The sequence below is a fragment of the Chiloscyllium punctatum genome, chromosome 14 (assembly GCF_047496795.1).
Source record: "Chiloscyllium punctatum isolate Juve2018m chromosome 14, sChiPun1.3, whole genome shotgun sequence".
Classification (NCBI taxonomy): domain Eukaryota; kingdom Metazoa; phylum Chordata; class Chondrichthyes; order Orectolobiformes; family Hemiscylliidae; genus Chiloscyllium; species Chiloscyllium punctatum.
The window spans coordinates 40344114-40368528 of NC_092752.1; the positions used below are offsets into that span (position 1 = coordinate 40344114).

At 40.6% G+C, this 24415-nt stretch overlaps 1 protein-coding gene across 1 annotated transcript; it reads right to left on the bottom strand.

The window, feature by feature from the left end:
* Positions 1-408: 408 nt before the first annotated feature.
* LOC140485483 (interleukin-8-like) lies at positions 409-22047 on the bottom strand. The gene is made up of 5 exons (XM_072583681.1): positions 21894-22047; positions 3460-3625; positions 2830-2965; positions 1018-1101; positions 409-568 (listed from the first exon to the last, which is right to left on the bottom strand). Exons 2-5 carry the CDS (start codon positions 3521-3523, stop codon positions 541-543), a joined length of 312 nt encoding a protein of 103 aa, XP_072439782.1. The 5' UTR covers positions 3524-3625; positions 21894-22047; the 3' UTR covers positions 409-540.
* Positions 22048-24415: the final 2368 nt, after the last annotated feature.

The following is a 24415-nucleotide window of genomic DNA, read 5'->3' on the forward strand; positions in this document are numbered from 1 at the left end:
TAATAATTGAGCTGCTCAGAATCACAATCCTGATAATAGATCACAGTGATAAATAAATTCCCTCTTCATGACTGTGCCCTGCAACATCTTGATGTGACCACAAATTTGAAAGAAGATGATAACAAAGGAATGTTGTAAACTTAATTTTCCACTGATAATAGTACAGTGCAACCTGAGAAACTGATGTAGTTCTGCCAAATGACAATCTACCATCAATTTGTCAATATAATTATTTATGCAACAAATGCTGCTATTTATCACATGGAAAATCACATGTCCAAATGATAACAGTTTACAAGATTCTGTCAATCAGATACAATGGTACAAAATAAACAGAAAAAAAAAATCTGTTTATTCTCAAGTGCAAACATTGTTAAATAAATAAATACATAAATATTGAATGCCGACTTCAGACAGTTCTACAAACACTGGCTGTTGTGATCTTGGAAAATCTGAACAAGATGGTCAGCAAATATGAAGCCTTAAGTTCGACAGAGTCCTTGGAATGGTATTTGTCAGCATTGTGCAGTGACGTTATCTTCATTGATCTTCAGTAGTCTTCTTGGAACTGTGGGATAAATGAAAATTAATAAAATAATTGTAGAAAAGCTTGTGGTCAATAAAGATCTGGTAGTTTTGGAGGCCCTCTTGGTGGATATCTGGTCTTTAGGCATTAAAACACTGCCTAAATGCTGCAATCCCATGCCCCTGTCAGCAACTGCACTCAAGCAGTTAGGAGAGGCAGCGCAATAGTGTTTTTCCCTGAACTCCTACCCTTCCTATTAAATATCTGCCAATATGGATCCAAGAGCAAACTGTGGGTCACTGAATTTTCCTTAATATCCTTTCTATCGTAAAATCTTGGACATTCTGATCTTTCTGCAAGGTACAAGTGATGATTCAAAAGGGTTTGCACTATATGCCGTACACCAAGGACTTTTTACTGCTCTAACTAGAATCACAGTGGAAAGGCTCTCCCCTGCCCATTCCTTGACCTATACAGGAGTAGAAACTTACCGACTCATTATTCTGTTAATAACTTTGTTCACCCAGGGGGATTTGGGATTCAGACAAACCCGATCACTGCTTTGAAGAGTGACACTAAAGGAGTGAAAGATACATACATTTCAAATTGGCTGTCCGTTATCAGAACATGGGTATAACAAACATTATCAATACAATGCTATTGAAATTCTTAATTCTATTTTAACATCTTCCTGGTTTGGGGATGGTGCGCACTTGACAGCAGACCCAGTGTGAGATCCATGATCAATCTGTGATGTGAGATTGTGAATAACTGGAAAGATTGGCACCAACTCTGTAAGTCGACATCTTGTTGAATCATAAAACCCTGGCTATACTTGTTTGGGTAACATTGTTTTTGGCAACATGGATTAAGCCGTTGACAATCAATTTTGTGCTATGGTTTGGACTTGAAACCAGTGAGATCAAGATGGTTGTCATGTTGCAATACAGATCCTGTATCCTGGTTAAAGCAGGCACCTTCCAAACAGTGGAAGAACAAGCTCTGTACCACTGAATGACAGTGGCTGGCAGGAGCTGTGAGTAAAAGCATTGCTGATATATTTGGTGCCCACTTTGATTAGGTTTCAGAGAGTTAAGACATTGATGCTAAAACTATGAACTGTAACTTGTGAAGTAACATTGATCTACCTGTTCCCAAGCTTGCAAAAAAGCATAAAACTAGTTTCAATGTCCTGAAAAGATAGATTATGGTACATTTTTATGCTTGTGTCCAGGAAACTGGTGGCAATGGATTCAGACATTTCATTTTAAGTTACATTACTCACAAACCAATCAGTGGGGCTTCCAATAGTGCAGTTCTCTGAGCAAGGGTTAAAATCCATGCTCTGACAAATATCAGATGATCAATAAATGGCTATTGCCCATGGGGAAGAAAGCCAAGTGGAGTCTTTTTAGTGTCATGCAAGTTTTGCAATAATATACCAGTTACTGAGAGATTAATCTTTTCTTGGCAGAATTCACAGTTTAATGCCAGGATGCATGTTCACTCTTGATTGACAGGTTTGGCTTATTGACTGGTTGTGGGGAAGCAAACCCATCAGTGGGTGGAAAACTTCTCTGACTGGACTGCTGATAATTCTAAGCTGAAGAATGTGTTGCTGGAAAAGCGCAGCAAGTCAGGCAGCATCCAAGGAGCAGGAGAATCGACGTTTCGGGCATAAGCCCTCCTTCAGGAATGAGGAGGGTGTGCCAAGCAGGCTAAGATAAAAGGTAGGGAGGAGGGACTTGGGGGAGGGGCGTTGGGAATGCGATAGGTGGAAGGAGGTTAAGGTGAGGGTGATAGGCCGGAGAGGGGGTGGGGGGCTGATAACTCTAAGCCAAAATAGGTAGGTGAGTTTTATTTACTCACCAGAAGGTTGCACCCTGGTTCCATGCTACTCAATTGCAAAGGTTTAAGTGGATAAGCTCAGCAACATGCCTAACATAGTGTAAAATCACTTAACACTTGAGTCTCCAAGTTCTCTGTGTTTCTTTAAGTAAATTGCATCGCTATGGACAAATTGCATTCCGTTTGAGTCAAAAGGAAATTTTACAAGTGACCATTTCAAGTTATTTCTTTCCCAGTAATAAATAAAGTGAGGAGTTAAAACTCTAAAATGTTAAAGATCCAGACACCTAAATGAAGCGACATTCCTGTAGCATTTTAAGCAATGCTATTTTGTACTATTTGCATGTTGTTTTATCTATTTTGACTATATTTTAAAACAACATTTTATTAAAACAATAATTAAATGTACATCTAAAATAAGTAAGATTCATAAATATTCCATTGTAAACACTTACATAATCTCCACGTTTTCACAATGGGGCCCACTTGGAATGATTTCAATATTCTCCATGAACTGTGGATGGATGAAGTTCGAAGATGTTTTGATACACTGACAGCGCAGGTTCATTCCTGTTCTTCCAATGGATGCAGCTACAAAATCAAAATATACAAAGGATTAGTTCTGAAAACAGTTGAATTTTCTTTTTCAGAGGTGTACCTTCTTATTTGTACTGAAATTTAATTTCTAACTTTCTGCTATTGACAGTTAATTTAGAAAAAGGTGTTCCATCACTCTAAGAGCTATGGTGATTCAAGAAGGCAACTCGCTGTCACATTCTTGAGGGACATGTAGAATGGCCAATTAATGCTGGCTTAGCTAGTTAGGTCCATATCCCAATGACATGAAAGCATCCTTTTCATTATCACTTTCCATTGAACTTTCTCTAAAAAAATTGAATTAAACATGTAGATCACTGTAAATTTCTACTTGCCTCCATTTCAATGTATCGTGGAAAATGCATGGATAATTACAATAGTAATTCCAAAACAAGAACTTTAGGATAAATTTTGTTTGCGAGCGGATTCAAATTTAATTCTAGGTTCTGAAAAATAACATTCAATTCCACAGTTTATTCATTTCTTACCTTGTGTGGCAGCCACATAAAATACAAAGAGAGTAAGGGTGATGAGAGTAACCTTGCTGCTCATTGTGATTTCCTTGTACAATATACTTTATCTTCTTACTCTTGTATATTGTTGCAGTCTATGTCCGATCCACATTATTCAACATCTGTATTTATTGTCTAAATCCTGTGAGTCACAAATGAAAGTTGACGTAGGCTGGAGGGCATTTCCAGAAGGTTGTGGTTAAATGTGTTGCATTGATCATTAGCAAAACGTGTTAAAGATTATGTAACTAGAAGAAGTCATGTGTAAAAAAGATCAGATTTCTTTTTCATCACCTGTTCACTATTGAGAAAATATTTTCTTGCTATAAAAATTATTTAACCATTTCCAATGCAGGATGACCAATACTCCCTGAGCTTACTGAACATTTAAACATCAAAAAACAGCCAAGAGCTAACAGAAGCAAAAGGTTTGTGTAAGAAGTCAGCCAGAAGGTCATTATTGAATAAGCAATGTTTCTACAAATTCCTTTGCTTGGATAATGAGTGAGATTGTGGAAACATAACATTAGATTATTCAAATACTTAAATACAGATGTACCCCGAGAGTGAATTCAGTGAATTAAGGAGAATCCCTTTGGATTCTCCTTAACTCAATTTGCCAAAGCTATCTCATGTCCCCTTTTTGCCCTCCTGATTTCCCTCTTAAGTATACTCCTACTGCCTTTATATTCTAAGGATTCACTCAATCTCTGATGTCTATACCTGACATATGTTTCCTTCTTTTTCTCAACCAAACCCTCAATTTCTCTAGTCATCCGCATTCCCCACACCTACCATTTCTATCCAAATAACTTCCCTGGATGTATTTCTGGGAATATCCTCCCTCAGCACAGTTGTAACTCTATCCCTTATCAAAAACACCACTCCCCCTCCTCTCTTGCCTCCCTTTCTATCCTTCCTGTAGCATTTGTATCCTGGAATATTAAGCTGCCAGTCCTTCCATCCCTGAGCCATGTTTCTGTAATTGCTATAATATCCCAGTCCCATGTTCCTAACCATGCCCTGAGTTCATCTGTCTTCCCTGTTCGGCCTCTTGCATTGAAATAAATGTAGTATCATTTATCTCATTCTCTGCTTTGTCCCTGCCTGCCCTGACTGTTTGATTTGCTCCCTTTCTCAACTGTTTCAGCCTAAGATCGATCTCTTTCCTCATATCTCCCTGGGTCCCACCTTATTAGGTTAAATCCTCCCGAGTAGCTCGAGCAAACCTCCCTGCCAGCATATTATTCCCCTTCCAATTCAGATGCAATCCGTCCTTCTTATCCAGGTCACTTTTACCCCAAAAGAGATTCGGATGATCCAAAAGTGTGAATCCTTCTCCCCTGCACCAGCTCCTCAGCCATACATTCATCTGCTCTATCCTCCTATTCCTACCCTTACAGCTCGTCGCATCAGGAGTAATCCAAATATTTCTATCCTCGAGGACCTCCTTTTTAAATTTCTGCCTAACTTCCTATATTCTCCCTTCAGAATCTCATCCTTTTTACTTCCTATATCGTTAGCTTCAACATGTACAACGACCACCATCTGGTTCCACTCCCCTTTGAGAATATTCTGCACCCTCTCAGAGATTTCCTTGATACTGGCAACAGGGAGGTAACACATCATTCTGATTTCTCAACGCCAGCCACAGAAACGTCTGCACGTGCCTCTGACTAGAGAGTCCCCTATCATAATCGGTAGCTTGGAACCTGACATACCCCTCATTACATTTGAGCCAGTCAAGCCAGAAACTTGACTGTTTGTGCTACATTCCCCTGAGAGTCCATCACACCCTACATTTTCCAAAACAGCACACCTGTTTGAGATGGGGATAGCCATAAGAGACTCCTGTACCATCTGCCTCCCTCTCATAGTAGTAACCCAATTACCTGATTGTACCTGCAGTCTCCCTTCCTATAACTGCCAATCATCACACCTTCGGCTCCTGTAAATTCCTCATTGCCTCTAACTGCTGTTCCAACCGATCCATGCGATCTGAGAGGATTCACAACTAAAAACACTTACTGCAGACATAATCATCAGTAACATGGAAATTCATCATAAACTGCCAAATCTGACAGGGAGAGCACATCACTTACTAAAAGCCAATTTTGCACCTTAACAATCTACAGAAAATAGCACAATCGTACTGTTCTAAAAAGCACTGCTCCAAGCTAACTTTGTACCTATGTCTTATATTTTTAAATTTTAATCAAGAGACAGATCTCAATAAAACATAGAACCAGGAATAACCCATTCTACTCACTAAGAAGAAAAGACAGCAAAGTTACACTTAAAAACCATGCACTTCTCTGCTCCTGTGCTGTGAGCTCTTCCAACAAATGTTTCTCCAAGGTCAGTTGTGAATTTTGCTATTTGCTAGTTTTTCTTAGACGCACTCTGATGTCCAGAAATACTTGAACTCAAACAGTAAAGGTAGTAGCTGTGCAGATTCACTGCTGTGTCAGACAGCAGCGGAGGTTTCTCTCTCTCTCTCATTGACCATGTGTTTGTTGCCTTCGTTCTCTTCCTCCTTTTTAAAGTGCCATTGTTTTGATCTGATTTCCCCCAAAGTTCCAAAATAATGCAACAGCATATAAAACACTAATTTGGAATTCGAGGAAATCACCTTCAACACCTAAAATACCTCAAAAAAAGGAGCAGCTCTTAGAGTCACAATTTTTTCCCATCTACCCTACCATCTTGAATTACCCAGAATCCTTTATGCTGTTAACATTCCTCATTTGTAGGGGCATAGTTCCCTCAGTAACCCATTGATAAAGCAATAGCAGCCACTTCTGCCATGATGGCATGGATGGGACATGTTCTTTAATTGTTCCTGTAAGTCGCTTTAATTGGGTGGTTAGCTGTGCAGTTAAGGTTCCCGTCACATGTCATTGTATCCTTAATTAAGTACAACTGCAGTACTGGCATCTACCCAATAAGATGGAAACTGCTCTGGTATATCGAGTCTGCAAAAAGGCATTCAATCTGGCCAATTACAGTCCTTAGAGCTCACTTACCCATGAGTAAATTGATAGAAGTGTAATTGATAGTGATAATCAAACATTGCTTAGACAGCAAGAGCCTGCTCACTGATATCCAATTTAGGTTGTGCCAAGGCCACTCAACCCCTGACTTTGACCTTTGTTCAAATGGGCAAAATAGCTAAACTCAAGAGTGACTGCACTTGATATCAAAATAACATTTATTCAAGTATGGTATCAAGGAAGCCTAGCAAAACTGAAGTCAATGGGAAAATGGGGGAAAAGGTTCCACTGTTTGGAGACATATTAGCACAATGGTGTCACCATCACTGAATCCTCCACTGTCAATGACCTGGGAGTTATCATTCGCCACGATGCTTAAGTTACTGCAAAAGCAGTTCAGAGGCTGGGAATCCTGAGATAAAAAAAAGACTCACCTTCTGACTCCTAAACTTCTGTCTATCATCAGCAAATTTCAGGAGTTTGATGGAATACACTCCATTTGCCTGAATGGATGCAACTCCTAAAACACTCAAGACATTTGTCACAATCTCGGACAAAGCAGCCCATTTGATTTGCACCCGAGCCGCCACCCTCAACATTCCCCCATCCACCACCAGTATGCAGTGTCACCAGCGGGCAATTTAGCATGGCCAATTCACCTGACCTGCACATCGCTGGACTGTGGAGCACCCCCACGCAGACAATGTGCAAACTCCACACAGACAGATGCCCAAGGCTGGAATCAAACCTGGGACCCAGGCACTGTGAGGCAGCAGTGCTAACCACTGAGCCACCGTGCCACAGGTGATATACAAATGCAAGGTGCTGTTTATACAACCTAAAATGTGGAACATTAGTTAAATTAATGATGAGATGAAACATTTTATATAAACCTCTTTTCACACTGTAGGGCTTATATGATTCTACAAAGCATTCTTTACAGTATATGCATATGACATGTATGCTCAGTTGATTCTTTGAACAAAAGATCTGCCAATTAACATATTTAAATTTTGTTTTGCTCTATCTCTTCTGTAAAGTTACACTGTTGCACAAGTCTTGTGCCACTGTTCTCACTGAGGTAACGGAAGTGATTAGAAGTTAAGCTGTTGTGACAGAGTTTGAAATGCGTTTTTCTATGTCAGAGTTATTGCATTTCCTGTGTCATATTCCCCAGGGTATTCTACTGTCATGCTACAGATGGGAAAACTAGATCCGAAAAGCTTCAGGAATGTTGTGGAGCGATAAAGGTATGTGAATGGGGAGTGACAGCGGGCTGCAGACCAAGCAGGAAATTGCAATAATATGACTCTCTCTCTGAAGGTTTCAACATGCTTTCTTCTTTTTGTGGAGAAAATAAATTTATTGGTTTAGAGCAGAGTAGAAATTTTACAAGGCTTTATTTGCACTCCATCTTCCTTGACCCTTAATTGAACTTGTTCTCATATGCAGCAGGCAAGACTTTGCCAGTTTGCCCCAGTGCCAAGTGAGACCCTTAAACGGCCAATAAATAGCAATTTTGTACTCAACCACATATTCTTGACCAGCTCGGGATGGTTGGCAGCACATGGCAAGCTGGCAGGTAAACCTGCCTGGGTGGCATTGAAAAAGATGGGGTTGCCTCTTTCATGGATCTCCTTTCCCAATCAAGGCACCAAGGAGCTTCTGGAGTGGTCTCACATCGAAGTTCAGCTCAAAAGCAAACAGACATCAGAGGCTCCATGAGTCAAATTCAAAATCCCTGATGTGAAAGGATGAAACCTTTACAAACGTAGTGTAGTTACGCACCGAGGGAAAGTAGATTAGATTACTTACAGTGTGGAAACAGGCCCTTCGGCCCAACAAGTCCACACTGTCCCGCCGAAGCGTACCCACTCATACCCCTACATCTACATCGACCCCTTACCTAACACTACGGGCAATTTAGCATGGCCAATTCACCTGACCTGCACATCTTTGGACTGTGGGAAGAAACCGGAGCAAACCCACGCAGACACGGGGAGAACGTGCAAACTCCACACAGTCAGTCGCCTGTGAATTGAACCCGGGTCTCCGGCGCTGTGAGGCAGCAGTGCTAACCACTGTGCCACCGTGCTGCCCACGGTAGTGGCAAGCTGGGTAATTATAGCTCAGAGCAAGTGCTGGCAACCTCAGAAACATGCACAGGAGGCACAGCCAGAGAAATTGAGGGCAACAAAAGCGATTTGAAAATGGGTTTGCAGCATCAGGCATGTCACAAAGCCAGAATTAAAGCGATATTGAGGCAAATATGAAGCCTTAGCTGGTAAGGTCTGACTAAAAGGAAAAGCTGGAGAATATGAATGCAGCAGAAGAAACTACGATTCTTTAGTTAAACCACAGCAAAGGCAGGAATAACCTATTAAGACCACAGACAGCAGAACTAATCCATGTGGAAACAAAACCAGAGGGATTGCTATTAGAACCACAGACAGTACAATTGTCTTGCGAGATCTGTTAAAGAGAACATTTGGGTTATAGAGACAATCAATAAAGCCCTTAAGAACACAGATTTGTCTTTAATGCTTCAAGCAGTGAGATTTATTAAACAAAGATCTTGAGAGACCTGCATTATCTTTAAAGTCACAAGGATTTATTCAGTAAAGATATTAAAGAGAATGTGAATCATTTATTGGGCCACAAAAAGGTGGGAATCATCCACGTTATTTGCAGAAGGTGGGAATCCTTCATTTGACCACACATATTACAATAATGCTAAATATAGTAGCAATGCTTTTATCACATAACGGAAATAATTTAATGCAAGGAAAATGGTGAGAAATTTGGTCAGCATGTGCGAGTTGGACTCAAGGGTCTGTGTCCATGCTATATGATTATGATTCTGTACAGCAGAATGAAAGTAGGGTAAATAAATGATCGTATTAGGAAGATGAGGCAGCAGAAATAATATTGCTAGGAAGTTTTAATTTCTGAGGTGGGCCAAATAGAACACAGAGTTGGCATCTTTGACAAAACAGTTCTTAAGGCGGATTGGCTTCCAAACTAGATACTAAATGAGAAGCTGAACACACAAATGTATTTTTGTATTCAATTTGGCCCATGATGTTACAGCTCATTGAGGTATAAAAGAAGAAACAGATACATTTGGTGAAGTTCTAAAAGTTTTTGACAAATATTTTAACCTTAGAAGAAACTAAATTCTTGAAACAGCAAAATTCAGGTGAACTCAAACAGCAAAGGCTGTAGCTGTGTAGATTTACTGCTGTGTCAGACAGCAGTGTTGGCTTGTTTCTCACTCCCTCGCACTGACCATGCGATCTCTGCCTTTGTCTCTCTTCCTCCTTTTTAAAATGCCATTGTTTTGATCTTTTTTTCCGCAATGTTCCAAAACAATGCAACAGTTTCATCAGCTGTTCATGGAATTATTGTTCATGGAATTCAACAAAATCAGCTCAAACATGTAAAGTACCTCAGAAAAGGAGCATCTCTTACACCCACAATTTTTTCCCATCTTCCATCTTGGATTATCCAGTACAATTACAACATATAAGAGAGATCTGGATGGATATATGAATAGGAAGGGTTGGAGAGATATGGGCCAAGTGATGGCAAATGGGACTAGATTAACTTAGGATATCTGGTCGGCATGGATGAGTTGGACCGAAGGGTCTGTTTCTGTGCCGTACAGCTCGATGACTCCACGACTCTTAAGATTTAAACAAAAGATTTAGCATCCAGGAGAATTCATAAATAATTTAATCAATGTTCTCTATAGATGATGGAAAAATGTGATTATGAAACTTGGAAGTCAGAAAGCATAAAAAGTAGGACACTTACTGATATTGTTGTTGTTGGAAGAGTTTTTGTCAGATTTATTGCAGGGCAAAGAAGACCTGACTATGGAGAAAGCCATTTAAGTGGTGAGTGGAACAGAAGTCCTCAGAAGAGCGGATCAGTCTTTGAAAAGATCAGTAGAATCCATTCAGTTCCTAAAACTCTAAAGATACACGTGTGAAACTAATATAGAGGGTAGGCTAGGCAACAGAGACTTAGTATCAGTGCCAAAACGGTGGAGCAAGGAAGCATCAAAGGCACAAGCAGCACTCGGCTTTAAAAAAATACTGCTTCACCCGTAAAACAATATATTACATTCAGAAGCTACATAGAAGTAGGACACAGTTACAGAGCATCAAGAAGTCCAATAGCTACTCAGTCAAAGAAGTTAATGAGATAGAACAGATTACAGCAGAAGAAAAGTCAAAGTTATTCCTAGTGGAAGTAAATAATCCAATCCAAACGTTTTGGCAAGAAGATATTTACGGCAAGAGATACCTTAGTAGTTTTAAGTTTGAAACAGGCCACGTGTTACTATAGTATCAGATGGCTATGTCATGGCTGAAGAAACATTGTTTACTCCCCCCGCCCCCGCTCTGATCTACTGAAAGACTGGAATGTTTACTTTTTTAACTTTATTCTAATTTTCTAACTTATTCTGTGATCATGTTTAAATAATGTAACTTTTTTCCTTTCTTTTTCCCTTTATTTCTATATATTGTAGTTAAGATCTGTACCTAGGTACTTTATACCTAAGATAGCCCATCTGGAGTGACATTGTAGACTTTCACTGTACTCCTGTACTTCAGTATTTGAGTACACATGACAATAAAGGATATTCTAATATTTCCTAAATTTTGCAACAGTGATAATAGGTGGTAGAGGGGATATAGCATGCAAAAGGAAAGCCATGCAATTAAGCAACTCTACCACACAAAGGATGTCAGATAGTTGAGAACACAGACACAATTCACAATCAAAGAATTCTCATTCTTGAGCATAAATACTGAAGGATATCGAGTGTTCAACATTGGTATTCTTCAAGTGGTGGAAGGATTAAACTGGTTACAGTCAATGGACAATTGGTCAAGAAACAGTCAGTCATGAAATCACAGGAACAGGAAATGTCAGTAAGCAAGCAAGCAGTCAAGGGCCATCCTGTGGAAAACTTCAAAGAGCTTGCTATGGACCCATGGAGGAGCCCAAAAAGAAGACAAAACCCACTCCACTTAAAATAATCAGTTTGTATTTTTGTTAAGACATCGAGGCCACAACTGACTTCACCAAATACAACAGCTGCACAAGAGTGACCAGGAATATGGTACCAATTATTACTATTATGTCAAAAGGATAACCACACAATAGGTAGTTTGGCAATGAACACATATTTTAAACATTAACAGCATTCCACAAATGTGAAATCAGCATTTCACTGATGAATAATGGAAGACTGGTTCTTCCAGCTTCATCTTGGAAAGAAAACATGAGAGAGACTAGAAAGGATATACTAGAGACACTTGAGGATCAGAAGATGTACAGCCAGAATCTGATCAGTGATCTCCAAAGACATTGAAGATCTCATGACTTATTGTCAAACCTGTGATGGGTAGGATATGTTCCTATCATTGAAGAAAGCTATTGAGATATGCGCACCACTTCAGTTTATTGTTGAGTTTTTAACTTGTTATTCAAATGGCTGTATAACCCGGGGAACAAATTATGATGGTAGATTGGAAAAAGATGGTGAGAAGGCACAAGCTCAAGGAGAAAATTTCATTTCTTCATTTTCACAGAATCACAGATGGGTTAGTGGGCAGAAAGAGGCTATTCAGCTCATTGCATCAACACTGGCTCTTCAACTGAGTTTCATGAGTTTGTGTCATTCTCCTGCTAAAGGAGAATCATTTTGAATGACAGGTGTTGTGCCAAGTAAGAACAATTTTCTAGTGGTACGGCTGAGCAAGTCAACATGCTGAGTTCATCAGTAAAGTAACCACAAGGGCTCAAAGAAAATGTCCAGCGGAAACAGAAAGTTGGACTCTTCGTACGTGAGACACATTTCCTGGCTTCTTTGAGATCGAAGATGATCTGCATACAACTTTATCGAAGGCACCATTGGCATGTGACTACCAAATTCCCCAGACTCTGCGACACATTTATGAAGGAACCGGCCTGGTTTAGAGACCCAGGATTTTGTCAAAATAGAGAAAGGTATCAGTTTAGGAATCCAGAATACTGCAAAAGGTGACTTTCTATGACACTGGGAAATTCAGTGATCATAAGGCATTTGAAAGTCAAGGGAATATGGCTGAGTTTCCAGTTTTCAAATATTGCTTGTATTTTATGTAGCATGTGTCTATTGTGAATGGTGTCCAGGTCTTGTATGTTATCCATGGGTATGGACTGCTATGGTATCAGAAGAGTCATGAATGCTGCTGCACATTATGCAATCACCAGAAAATGTCTGGACTTATGACTGGGCCTATGACAATACCCTGAGAAACTCCATGATTTGGAGATGCCGGTGTTGGACTGGGGTGTACAAAGTTAAAAATCACACAACACCAGGTTAGAGTCCAACAGGTTTATTTGGAAGCACTAGCTTTTGCGGCATGCATCTTCATCACCCCCAAACACTGGAAGGAGCCATGTCATTGCTGCTGCAGACGCCCCTGCAGCCAATCACTGGGGCTACGTCCATCACACATGGCCTGCTCTTGCTCCTGATGCCATACTGCCATCTTCACCCCAAGCTGGTCTTAGGATGGGGAGTTTACCAGGCCATGAGGTTGGCACACAGTTTTCTGCTGTTTTGGCAGATTTTCTTTAATCTTTTCATCATTGAACAGATCAATATTTGTTGCCCATCCTTAATTGCCCTTGAGAAGGTGATGGTGAGCTGACCTCCTGAAGTGCTGTTGTAACCATGGTGAATGTGCACTCCCAATGCTGCTGAGAAGGGAGTTCCAGGTTTACGATCCAGTGATCATGAAGGAGCAGAAATATGTCACTGCTTTCAAGTTGGGAAGGTGTATTGGAGGGTAACTTGATCTATATGTCAGAGTGTTTGCATGAGTGGCTCTGTGAAAGTACTTGTATGAATATTTCTGTTTTCTTGTTATGTGAGAGTGTACTGTGTGAATCTGTCAGTGATTCTGTGTATGAGTTTGTGGGAGTTAATGTCTGTGTGAGATTGGTGTTTGTGACAGAGTGCCAATATATTGTGCATGAGTGCAGTTCTGTGCAGTTTTGTGTAACAGTGCCTGTGTATGCAGGTGAATGTCTGTGTTTGTGAGTGACTGTGTATGTGTGTGTAAGAGAGTGCCTGGATATGTGTGTGTGTGTGTGTGTGTGTGTGTATACACAAGTCCATGTCCGTGTGTGTGAGTAGATGTGTGTGTGTGTATGTACAAGTCCATCTCCGTGTGTGTGTGTGTGCGCGCATGTGTGTGTGTGTGTGTGTATACGCGTGTGTGTGTGCACGTGCGTGTGTTTGTGTGTATATGTGTGTGTGTGTGTGAGAGAGATTGCTTGTTGCTATTTAAATGTCTGTCACATCAATTTTTTTGCAGTTGTCTCAAGGATTAAACACACTTTGATAATTTGCCTGTTTACAGCACAATACTTTTGAAATTCTCAACTTTTGTGTCCAAAATCTCTGCCAGTTTTTTAAAGTCAGAGAACAGAATAGCTTTTACCATTGTCAATATCCAGCCTACATTTTAATGTTGTAAAAGTTAACCGAACCACTATTCTTTTCATAATGATTAATTTTGTAAGAATGACAATGTGGCTACAATCATAATCCAAATGACTTAAAACAAAAACATTTTAATAGTCCTGTCAGGGGTAGTAATGACAAGGATGACCTCATACTGAGGTTTCAACCTGATTTTCAGCTCTGATTCACATATACAATCCCCAGTTTATTAGAGGTGTCATTATTCCCTGCTTGCCTTTAGGTGAACCACAGGTTTCGCAATATTAAAGTGCAATGATAAGAATCCCTACAGTGTGGAAACAGGCCGTCTGGCCCAACAAGTCCACACCAACCCGCCGCAGAGTAACCCACTCAGACCCATAACCCCTATCCTAACACAGCCGATTCACCTGACCTGCACATCTTTGGACTGGGTGAGGAAACCGAGGCACCTGGAGGAACTCACACAGACACGGGGAGAATGTGCAACCTCTACACAGATAGTCGCCTGAGGCTGGACTCAAACCCAAATCCCTGGCACTGTGAGGCAGCAGTACTAACCACTGTGCCGCCCCCTAGATAAGATAATCTAGTCAGTATTTAATACTTTAACAATTTCAATGCAATTGGGGATAAAAAGTTAGTGGGAGGGGAGAGTTGGGGGAAGTTACAGTCTCCCACTTCTTGAATACAGCAGACTGATTACTGACAATGAAGCAGATTGGCAGCAACTGAACAAAACCAGAATTCTCAAAACAACTCTTCAGTCTGCTTCATGTCAGTTATTCTGTTGAATAAAAAGTTTTTAAAAAATCAATTAAAATGTTGTGGATTTTCTGATACCTTCCTGTAGGTCTCATATTGTTTTTTTTTCTCATATTTCCCTGAACCTTTTGTAATTGTATTACTTTTCTGCTTGGTTCTAAAACACTTTCTTCCGTTTTCTATTTTGTTTTATATGATAATGCTTTGTTTGAGTTGCACTGACTCCCTCCTCAATCTCCTCGCTATTTCTAACTTTTTAAGATTGTTCTATTCACTTTTCATTCACCTTTTACTGCCTACACTTTCCTGTAATTTACTTCTGCTGTTGCTATCTGCTTTTGTGTTCCTATTCTCCAAAGCTTTCATCAGTTTTCAAGTGGTCATTTCTCATATTTCTGGGTTGCTTTTCCTCCTTTACTTCACTTATTTTCTTATTTGTACTTCTTTTTAATTCATGATGTCAGTTACACTACATTACATTTTCGACATCACTTTTTTTAATGCTTTCCCTTCCAGTTTTAGCTTTTGGACATTCATACCTGCGATTTTCCCCTTTCCCTATTTATTTGTCCTTTTTTGGTCCTTTACATTAGGTGGATTGGACGTGCTAAATTGCCAATAGCGTGCAGGAACGTGGATTAGCCATGGGAAATGCAGGGTTACATTTTAAGGTGGTGGTGGGGTAGGCCTGAGTGGGATGTTCTTTGGAGAGTAGGTGTGGACTTGATGGGCTGAATGGCCTGCTTCCACACTACAGTATAGGGATTCTATGATTTACTCTTTAATTTCCTCTTCTCACTGTTTTTCCTTGCTAGTTTATTTTCTCTATTTGCATGTTCATGACATTGTCTCTCCCTGTTCATACTCAATTAGTTTCCTTTCATTTTATCATTCCACACAGGGAAATGTTGCCTTGTTTTATTCATCCTTTGCATGACTTGGATTGGATGCAGTCACAACTGTATGTTAAAACTTTGGAAATAATTCCATAGAAAATCAAATAAGCTTGAAAGAAATCATTGCATTTATCATACATACTATATATAAAAAGTGTCATTTATTCAATGATGAGAGATTTCACAGTTCATCAGTCTCCTAACAGGAATCATTAATTGCATAAATAATGAGCACATCAATGACCATTAGATGCCACTTACTTGTGATAGGAGTTCTGTTGTAATTGTATCAATTATTGACTTAATATACGAAATCGATGTTATTTTGTTACATTGAATGATTTCATCGAATGAACTAACAGCCGTGTCATTGAATTCTACTTTTCAGTTGTTGCTGTGAACTTTTGCCTGTCAGTTGTACGACAGCATTTCCTGTTTTCTTGTCCACAGGATGTGTCTGATCATGCAGACCAACTGATAGAAGAAACATGACATTACTCAGCGTGTTATTAACACACAATGGACTTTTCTCTCTTACTAGTCAGCATATCTGGCCAGTTTGCACTTCTCTTTTTTTCCCCACCACAATCACCCGGTCACTGCTTCCTGCCTCGATTTCCAAACTCACATCCTGTTCTCCCTCGTTCCCCACCTATGATTTCCCTTTACTGACCCTGCCTCACATTTCCAGTTCTTGCAATCTCCAGTTGGCAATTCCCTAACCCCTTAGTACTGTCCAAAATCTTGTTCCCTGAATCCATTCCAGCCTCTCTCACCTCCCAGTATTCTTGCTCAAGTTTGATCTCCAAGTTGTGACCTTCCACCATGATGCTACTATCCAGGGTCATACATCCCAACTCCTACATTCGATTATTTGAGACCAATTGCAACTCCAGCAGTTTTTGGTCTTGTACTCCACCATTGAAATGATACCAAAAGACTAATGTCCATTTAGGTACAAAGAACTATGGGCGGCACGGTGGCAATGGGCGGCACGGTGGCACAGTGGTTAGCACTGCTGTCTCACAGCGCCTGAGACCCGGGTTCATTTCCCGCCTCAGGCGACTGACTGTGTGGAGTTTGCACGTTCTCCCCGTGTCTGCGTGGGTTTCCTCCGGGTGCTCCGGTTTCCTCCCACAGTCCAAAGATGTGCAGGTTAGGTGAATTGGCCATGCTAAATTGCCCATAGTGTTAGGTAAGGGGTAAATGTAGATGTAGGGGTATGGGTGGGTTACGCTTCGGCGGGGCGGTGTGGACTTGTTGGGCCGAAGGGCCTGTTTCCACACTGTAAGTAATCTAATCTAATCTAATCTAAACTAGGCCTGTATTTCCACTGCACCCACTTCCATTACAAGGTCATATATTTCTACTTCCACAAAATGTCCCACTGGCATAAAAAAGGCAACTGATTAATTTTCATCAAAGGGGAGTTGTAGTTGTACTTCCTTTGGAGAGTACCTGAGTCGTGAGCATTAATCTTTAATAATATCTTGTCACTGTGGGCTACATTGTAATATTGATTTATTGTCTGTTTCTCAGTTTTCGGTCTTTTACCAATTTATTTTCTTTAAGATTTTCTTTTCGCTTCTTTCTCATTTAATAAGAACTATTACTCTTTATTTCTTAATTAACTTTCATTTGTATTTTCTCCCCATCCTTTCCATTTGTCGTCCCTTAGAGCTTAATTTTTTATTCTACTGTGGTGTAAAAAAAAGTATCCGGTAAAGTCAAAGGATCAGAAACAGTTTCCAAAAGGGCAAAATCAATGACTCTTTGTTAAATGTGCTTAACGTTCAAATCAGTATCAAAAAAATGAATAGCATAAATGGAGGTTACTGAGTGTGATCTTGTAGATGGTGTAGGTGATTAACCCAGTGCTCAATTCAGGGTTATGTGACTTTTTCAAAGGACAGACAGGAGGAGAAGAGTGATGTGGTAGCTTTGCTGATACAAGGTGGAATAGATGCAAAAGCAAATGCTCTGGGATCAACCAATACTGAAACCACATGGGTGGAGGTAACACCAGGAAGATGACAATGGTGGGAGTGACCTATGTTCCCTAACAATAGCTGCTGTGTAACACAAAGAATAAACGAGTAGATAACAAAGGCATGTAAAACATGTACATTAATCATGGCTGTTTGTAATCTTCATTGGGAAAATCAAATTGGCAAAGGTAGCCATGAGGAAGAATTTATAGAATATATTTAGGATGGTTTCCTTGATCAATATGTCATTGATCCAAGAGCAATCAGATTATTTGGGAGCTGGTAATCTTTAATGAAGTCAGTTTAATAAATAATCTCAGAGGAAATGATCCTCAAGAGAACAGTGACCATATTATAGCAGAATTCACGTTCAGTTTGAGAGTGAGAAACTTGGTTCAGAAACAAATGTGCAAAACTCAAATAAAGGTAATTACATAGGGATGAGGGCATAGTTAACTGAAATGGACTGGGAGAAACAATTAGTAGAAAAGACGGTTGATGATCAATGCCAGAAATTTACAGAAAAATGACTAACAGCAAAGATATTCCCATGATAAAGAAGGATTCTAAGAAAGGGGTAAAGTCAGTTTGCTTAAAAGTTCTCAAGCAGAGCATTTAGAAATACATAATAAAATCAAGCAGGGACAATATGGCATCATGACAGGAAAGATGCCTGACAAGTTTAATAGAGTTCTTTAAGCAAGTAACAAGTAGGATAGATGAAGAGGAACCAATAGATCTAATACATTTGGAATGCCAAAAGGAATTTGGTAAGTCCCAAAACATAAAGCTATTTAACTCACAGAAGACATTTGAATAATGGGGGTGAATTCAGAATGGCAAGCTGTCATTAGGGGAATGCCACAGGGATCAGTACTAGGGACACAATTATTTACAATACATGACCTATAAATAAATAATTTGATGACGGTAGTGAATGTACTATTGTCAACTTTACAAATAACTCAAAACTGGGTGGGAAGGCCAGTGGTGAGGATGACACAAAGAATCTACAGAGGGATATTGACAGGTTATGTGAATGGGCAAAAACTTGGCAGATGATATGTATTATGGGAAAATGTGAGTTCTGCACTTGGGCAGGAAGAGTAGAAAAGCTGAATATTATTGAAATGGAGAAAGTGCACTACAGGTGGGTTTAGGGTTGTCATGCATGTATCACAAAATGCTAGCATCCAAATTGTTCTTATTCATTCCTGAAATTTGGGCATTGGTAGCTGGACTAGCATTTGCAGTCCATCCTTAGTTGTCCCTGGAAAGGCAGTGTTGAGCTACCTTCTTGAATTGCTGTAAGTTGATCCACAATGTTATTAAGGAGGGAATTCCAATTCAGTGGGTAATAGAAAAAGTTAAATCGACTGCGAGCTTTTATTTCAAAGGGAACAGAGTTTTAAAAATAGACAAGGTTTTGCTAAAAGCATACAAGACACTAACCAGTTCATACCTGGAATAGTGTGAACAATTTTAGTCGCCTTACCTAAATAAAGACATATTGGCATTGGATGCTGAAATAATTCCACAGGAGGTTGGTATTCTGTCACCAAATCACTCTTTATTGACACATGGAGAGTCATTGATACTGATCCAGCTGTCTCAGAGCCAACTCTCAGAGTGAACAGGAGTTCTGACACTCCTGTTTATCTCTGTCAGCCAGGGCTCCCTGATTGGACCAGATTAACAGCCCCAATCAGGGAGCTCCTATTCTATGAGGTCCCCCTGGCTGACCACGTTACAATCACTACAGAGGCAGTCCAGAGAAGGTTCCAGCTATTGTAGGATTTCCTTTGGAGCAGAGGTTGAGGAAGTTGAACTTGCATACACTGAAGTTTAAAAAGATTAGAGAGGCCTTATTGAACTTCTCAGACACTGAAAGACATCATTTTCAACGTGTGAGTCCTGGGACTGTTGGTCACAGATAATGGACCATAGTGTACCAGCAGGGAGTTGGGGGCATTTGCTAAAGTCGAATGGGATTCAATACAAAAGACAGGCTCCATACCATCCATCATCCAACAGCCTGGCAGAAAGAGCAGTCCATTCCAAACTTTGATGGCTGGCTTGAAGAAACAACCTGCAGCCTCACTAGATACAAAGCTACCTCAGTTTTTATATCATTATAGGAGCACCCCACATGCAACTGCAGGGCTGGCTCCAGCAGAGTTACTAATGGGGAGAAGACTCTGCACCATTAAACTGGTCTCCCCAGACCTTGGTGGGAGAGGGTCATTGGCGGGGGGGGGTGCTGTGAGATGCATCATGAATGCTGGACCCAGGACTCGCCAAGTGAGAGAGACAGTTTGATATAGGGACAACATTTGATGCAAGAATCATGGAAGTGGCCCCACATGGGTAAGAGGCACGGTTGGCGCAAGGTCTGACATAATACGTTAAAGTAGGTGCAATGGTCCTGAACAAATACGTGGACCATATGAAAGCCGTGAATTCGCCACTGGTGTGGGAGCAAAGCATGCTGGTTGAAACAGCCAGAAAGGTTGCCAGCACCCATGGGCTCACTCTCTTCATTAAGCCTTGCTGAGTCCTCTGAATTAGAGATGGACAAAAACTGATAAAATTGTGGATGCTGGAAATCAGAAACAAAAACAGAAATTGCTGGAATAGCTCAGCAGATCTGGCAGCATCTGTGGAGAGAAATCAGAGACAATGTTTCAGGTCAGTGACCCCTTTTTAGAACTGCTCGTAGCTAGGAAAATGTTGCTGCTTTTTGCAGAAGGTTGAGTGGGGTGAGGGATAAGGAGTAAATGATAGGTAGAGATCGAGCCCAAAGAGAGAGAAGAACAGTTGAACAGACAAAGGAGTGAATAGCACTTAGCCCGGGAGAGAATGAATAGCAGTGCGGTAATCAGAGAATGCCTGTCAACACAATTGTGGTTTGGTTCCTTAGGTAAACACAAAGGTAAACTGTTCTCAACAAGAGGTCATTTAGAGGGCGAGAGAATATCATCAGATTTGAATTGTAAAATTGGCCATGGCAAACAGGAATGAGACAAACAAGAAACTGATAAAAGGAAGCAGACCACTCGTGTTTGAGCTCAGTATGTTGGAATTTACACAAAAATTGGTCAGAAAACTGCTACGAGTAACTGTGGAAATAAGAAACGAGCTCCTCTCAAAAAACAACATTCCAACTGCCTGGATGTGTTTGGCCACAAAGAAAATAATTTGCTATTTGAACTCCAACCCCAAGCCACAAGTTAAGCTGTGCCATAACAGTTGATTTTTCGTTTTTGTCACTCGTTTTCAGACAAGAAAGGACTGCAATAACCTAGACTACTGCTCAAATGAAAACTTGCATAATTTGTTTCTATGTTAGCTCTGTCCTAGGTCCTTGCATCGAAGAGAAAATGAGGACTGCCGATGTTGGAGATCAGAGTCGAGAGTGCGGTGCTGGAAAAGCACAGCCGGTCAGGCAGTATCCGAGGAGCAGGAGAATTGATGTTTCGGACAGCCATTCCTGATGAAGGGCTTATGCCTAAAACATCAATTCTCCTGCTCCTCAGATGCTGCCTGACCTGCTGTGCTTTTCCAGCACCACACTTTTTGACCGAGGTCTTTGCAACTGTCTATCTGGCTTGCCAGGAGATATTATCAGTGTTCTGAGTCTTATAGAGTCATAGACTCTTAGAGATGTACAGCACAGAAACAGACCCTTCGGTCCAACTCGTCCATGCTGACCAGTTATCCTAACCTAATCTAGTCCCGACTTGGAGATGCCGGTGTTGGACTGGGGTGTACAAAGTTAAAAATCACACAACACCAGGTTATAGTCCCACTATCACCTGATGAAGGAGCGTCGCTCCTAAAGCTAGTGTGCTTCCAATTAAACCTGTTGGACTCTAACCTGGTGTTGTGTGATTTTTAACCTTAATCTAGTCCCATTTGCCAGCACTTGGCAAATCCCTCTAAACCCTTGCTATTCATATACTCCGAAGACTAACCCACCCAGACCCATTTCCCTCTGACTAATGCACCTAACACAATGGGCAATTTAGCGTGGCAAATTCACCTGATCTGCGCATCTTTGGACTGTGGGAGGAAACCGGAGCACCTGGAGGAAACCCACGCAGACACGGGGAGAATGTGCAAACTCCACACAGACAGTTACCTGAAGCTGGAAACAAACTTGGGTCCCTGGCGCTGTGAGGCAGCAGTGCTAACCCCTGAACCATCGTGCTGCCTTTGAGAAAGAAGCTTAAAAAAAAGTTTTAAAAGAACTTACATTAAGGTAAGATGCTGTAGGCTTTTGGGCTAAAACAAAAAAAGGCAGAGTTTGAAATACAGGCTTGCTCCTCTGTTTCTCAGGAAAGTATTTTTAAAACAAAATATGCAAAAGAACACAAGGCCATGAATTGGAAACTGGTCTACTCCTCCCCTCTGGAGAGACAAAGACAAATGAACCCTTCCTGTTGCAGGTTTGAATTTCACGCTGTTGGATTAGCCAAGACTGCCTCAAGCCAAATGGCCTTTTATGCCTTTTTCTTATAAGTGTAATAAAGACTCCCACAAATTTCAAGAATTTGTTTAGACTTTTGCAAAGAATTAGAATTGATGAACCAAATTAAGTTAATTTGGGGTTAATGAAAATAATAATGGACACACAGTATTGATAGTTTCGGTGAATAGGAACTAAAAGCTTTCTTTTGAAGAGAAGGAAATCAGATATCAGACAGAACCTGTCAGCCCAATAACACTTACTTAAATTTCAGATTATTTTGAGATGCAAAAAATGTAGCTTAACTTAGCCAGTTACATTCGAGGTAAAATAAATGTCAGCCAAGATAAAGAACAAATGAGCAAAACCACTTAGAAATATGCTACTTTTGTTTTTAAGAGTTATTGTATTAATAATCAACTAGACTGTGAAATTTCTCCAGAACTTATGAATAAGATAGGATGGTTACCAATGAAATGTGAAAAAGTATATGAGGGGACTGTTGTGGATGAGACAACACACGACTAGAAGGAGATAACAAAAATAATATTACTGGAATCGATAAACAACTCTTCTTTTATCATTGGTATGTGTGAAAATAGAGATCAGGAGTTCCGATGTTTCGGCGTCACTACCTGAGAAGGTCTCATTTCTAACTGGACAGGTAACAAAGTAAAGTGCCCTTTTGAAAGGGCCGAGGAGTGGCAAATGGAGTTTAATTTAGATAAATTTGAGGTGCTACATTTTGGTAAGGCAAACCTGGGCAGGACGTATACACTTAATGGAAGGGTCCTGGGGAGTGCTATCAAACAAAGCGACCTTGGAATGCAGGTTCATAGTTCCTTGAAGGTGGAGGCACAGGTAGACAGGCTCGCGAAGATTGCATTGGTGCACTCGCCTTTAGTGATCAGTGCATCGATTATAAGAGTTGGGATGTCATGTTGTGGCTGTACAGGACATTAGTTAGGCCACTTTTGGAATTCTGTGTTCAATTCTGGTCTCCCTGGTACAAGAAAGATGTTGTTAAGCTTGAAAGGGTGCAGAAAATATTTACAAGGATATTGCTTGGATTGACATATTTGATCTATGGGGGAGGTTGAATAGACTGGGGCTGTTTTCCCTGGAGCATCGAAAGTTGAGGATGATCTTATAGAGGTTCAGAAAATCATGAGGGACGTGGATAGAGTGATTAGCCAAGGTTTTGTTTTCACAGGGTAGTGGCATCCAGAACTAGTTGGCACAGGTTTAGGGTGAGAAGGGAGAGATTTAAAGAAGACCTAAGAGGCAACTTTTTCACACAGAGGGGGGTCCATGTATGAAATGAGGATGTGGTGGAGGCTGGTACAATTACAACATCTAAAAAGCATCTGAATAGGCACATGGATAGCAAGGATCTAGAGGGATATGGGCCAAATGTTTAGAAATGGGATTAGATTAATTTAGGGTATCTGGTCGGCATGGATGAGTTGGACCGAAGGGTCGGTTTCCATACTGTACACCTCTAACACTCCGTGAAAGGGAGGTATCTTTGTACATTGTTGACATCTGTTTGGAAACATTGACTGCATGTGAAAACAACAGCCAAGTATATCAGCTCAGTGATTTAGTCCAGGGATGTCTTGTACAGATAGATTGTAAAAGGAAAAGCCTTGAAGTAATGAGATAGTTGCTTTACTTCCCAGAAAAGACACCATCTCCAATGGTTCATTCAACTCCCATTCTGTTTGTGCCAACAGGATGGCCAGAAGTAGGCCTGTTAATTGCTTTGTCTCAGGTAACCCACCAGAATAATGACAGAGAGTGAGTAGCAGTAAAGGCAACCACCCTCCTGGTAATTTGAGAAGCACCCACCATTTATGTTAGCAAGCACACCTTTCTGCAACCTGGCTAGAACATGCAACCATCCAAGGGAGAGAAAGGAGACAAACTCTACAGACCCCAAGAGGTACAGGGCATGTTATAGGATAGGTTAAGATTTCATCAAGATGGACTAATTTACCTCCCTTCAGACAAGAGATAGGGCTTGAAGCATAATATAGTCATAAATTGGTTATTGATACTGTTAACTGTTTGGATGCATTGATGGAAGTGATGTTACTGTGAATACATTGGGAGTGACCTATCGTATCATCAGCTAAAGCCAACTGCAGGAGCTGCCCTGACTCAGTAGAAGGCACACTCAATTGGCCGCTGCTGACTGGAGGTTTCATATAGCTCCTGGAGTAATGGAGTGGTCAGAATGGAAAGAACCAGATCTTGTTTCGGTCACGTTAATTCATTCCAAAATTCATGGCAAATCTTGAGCATAA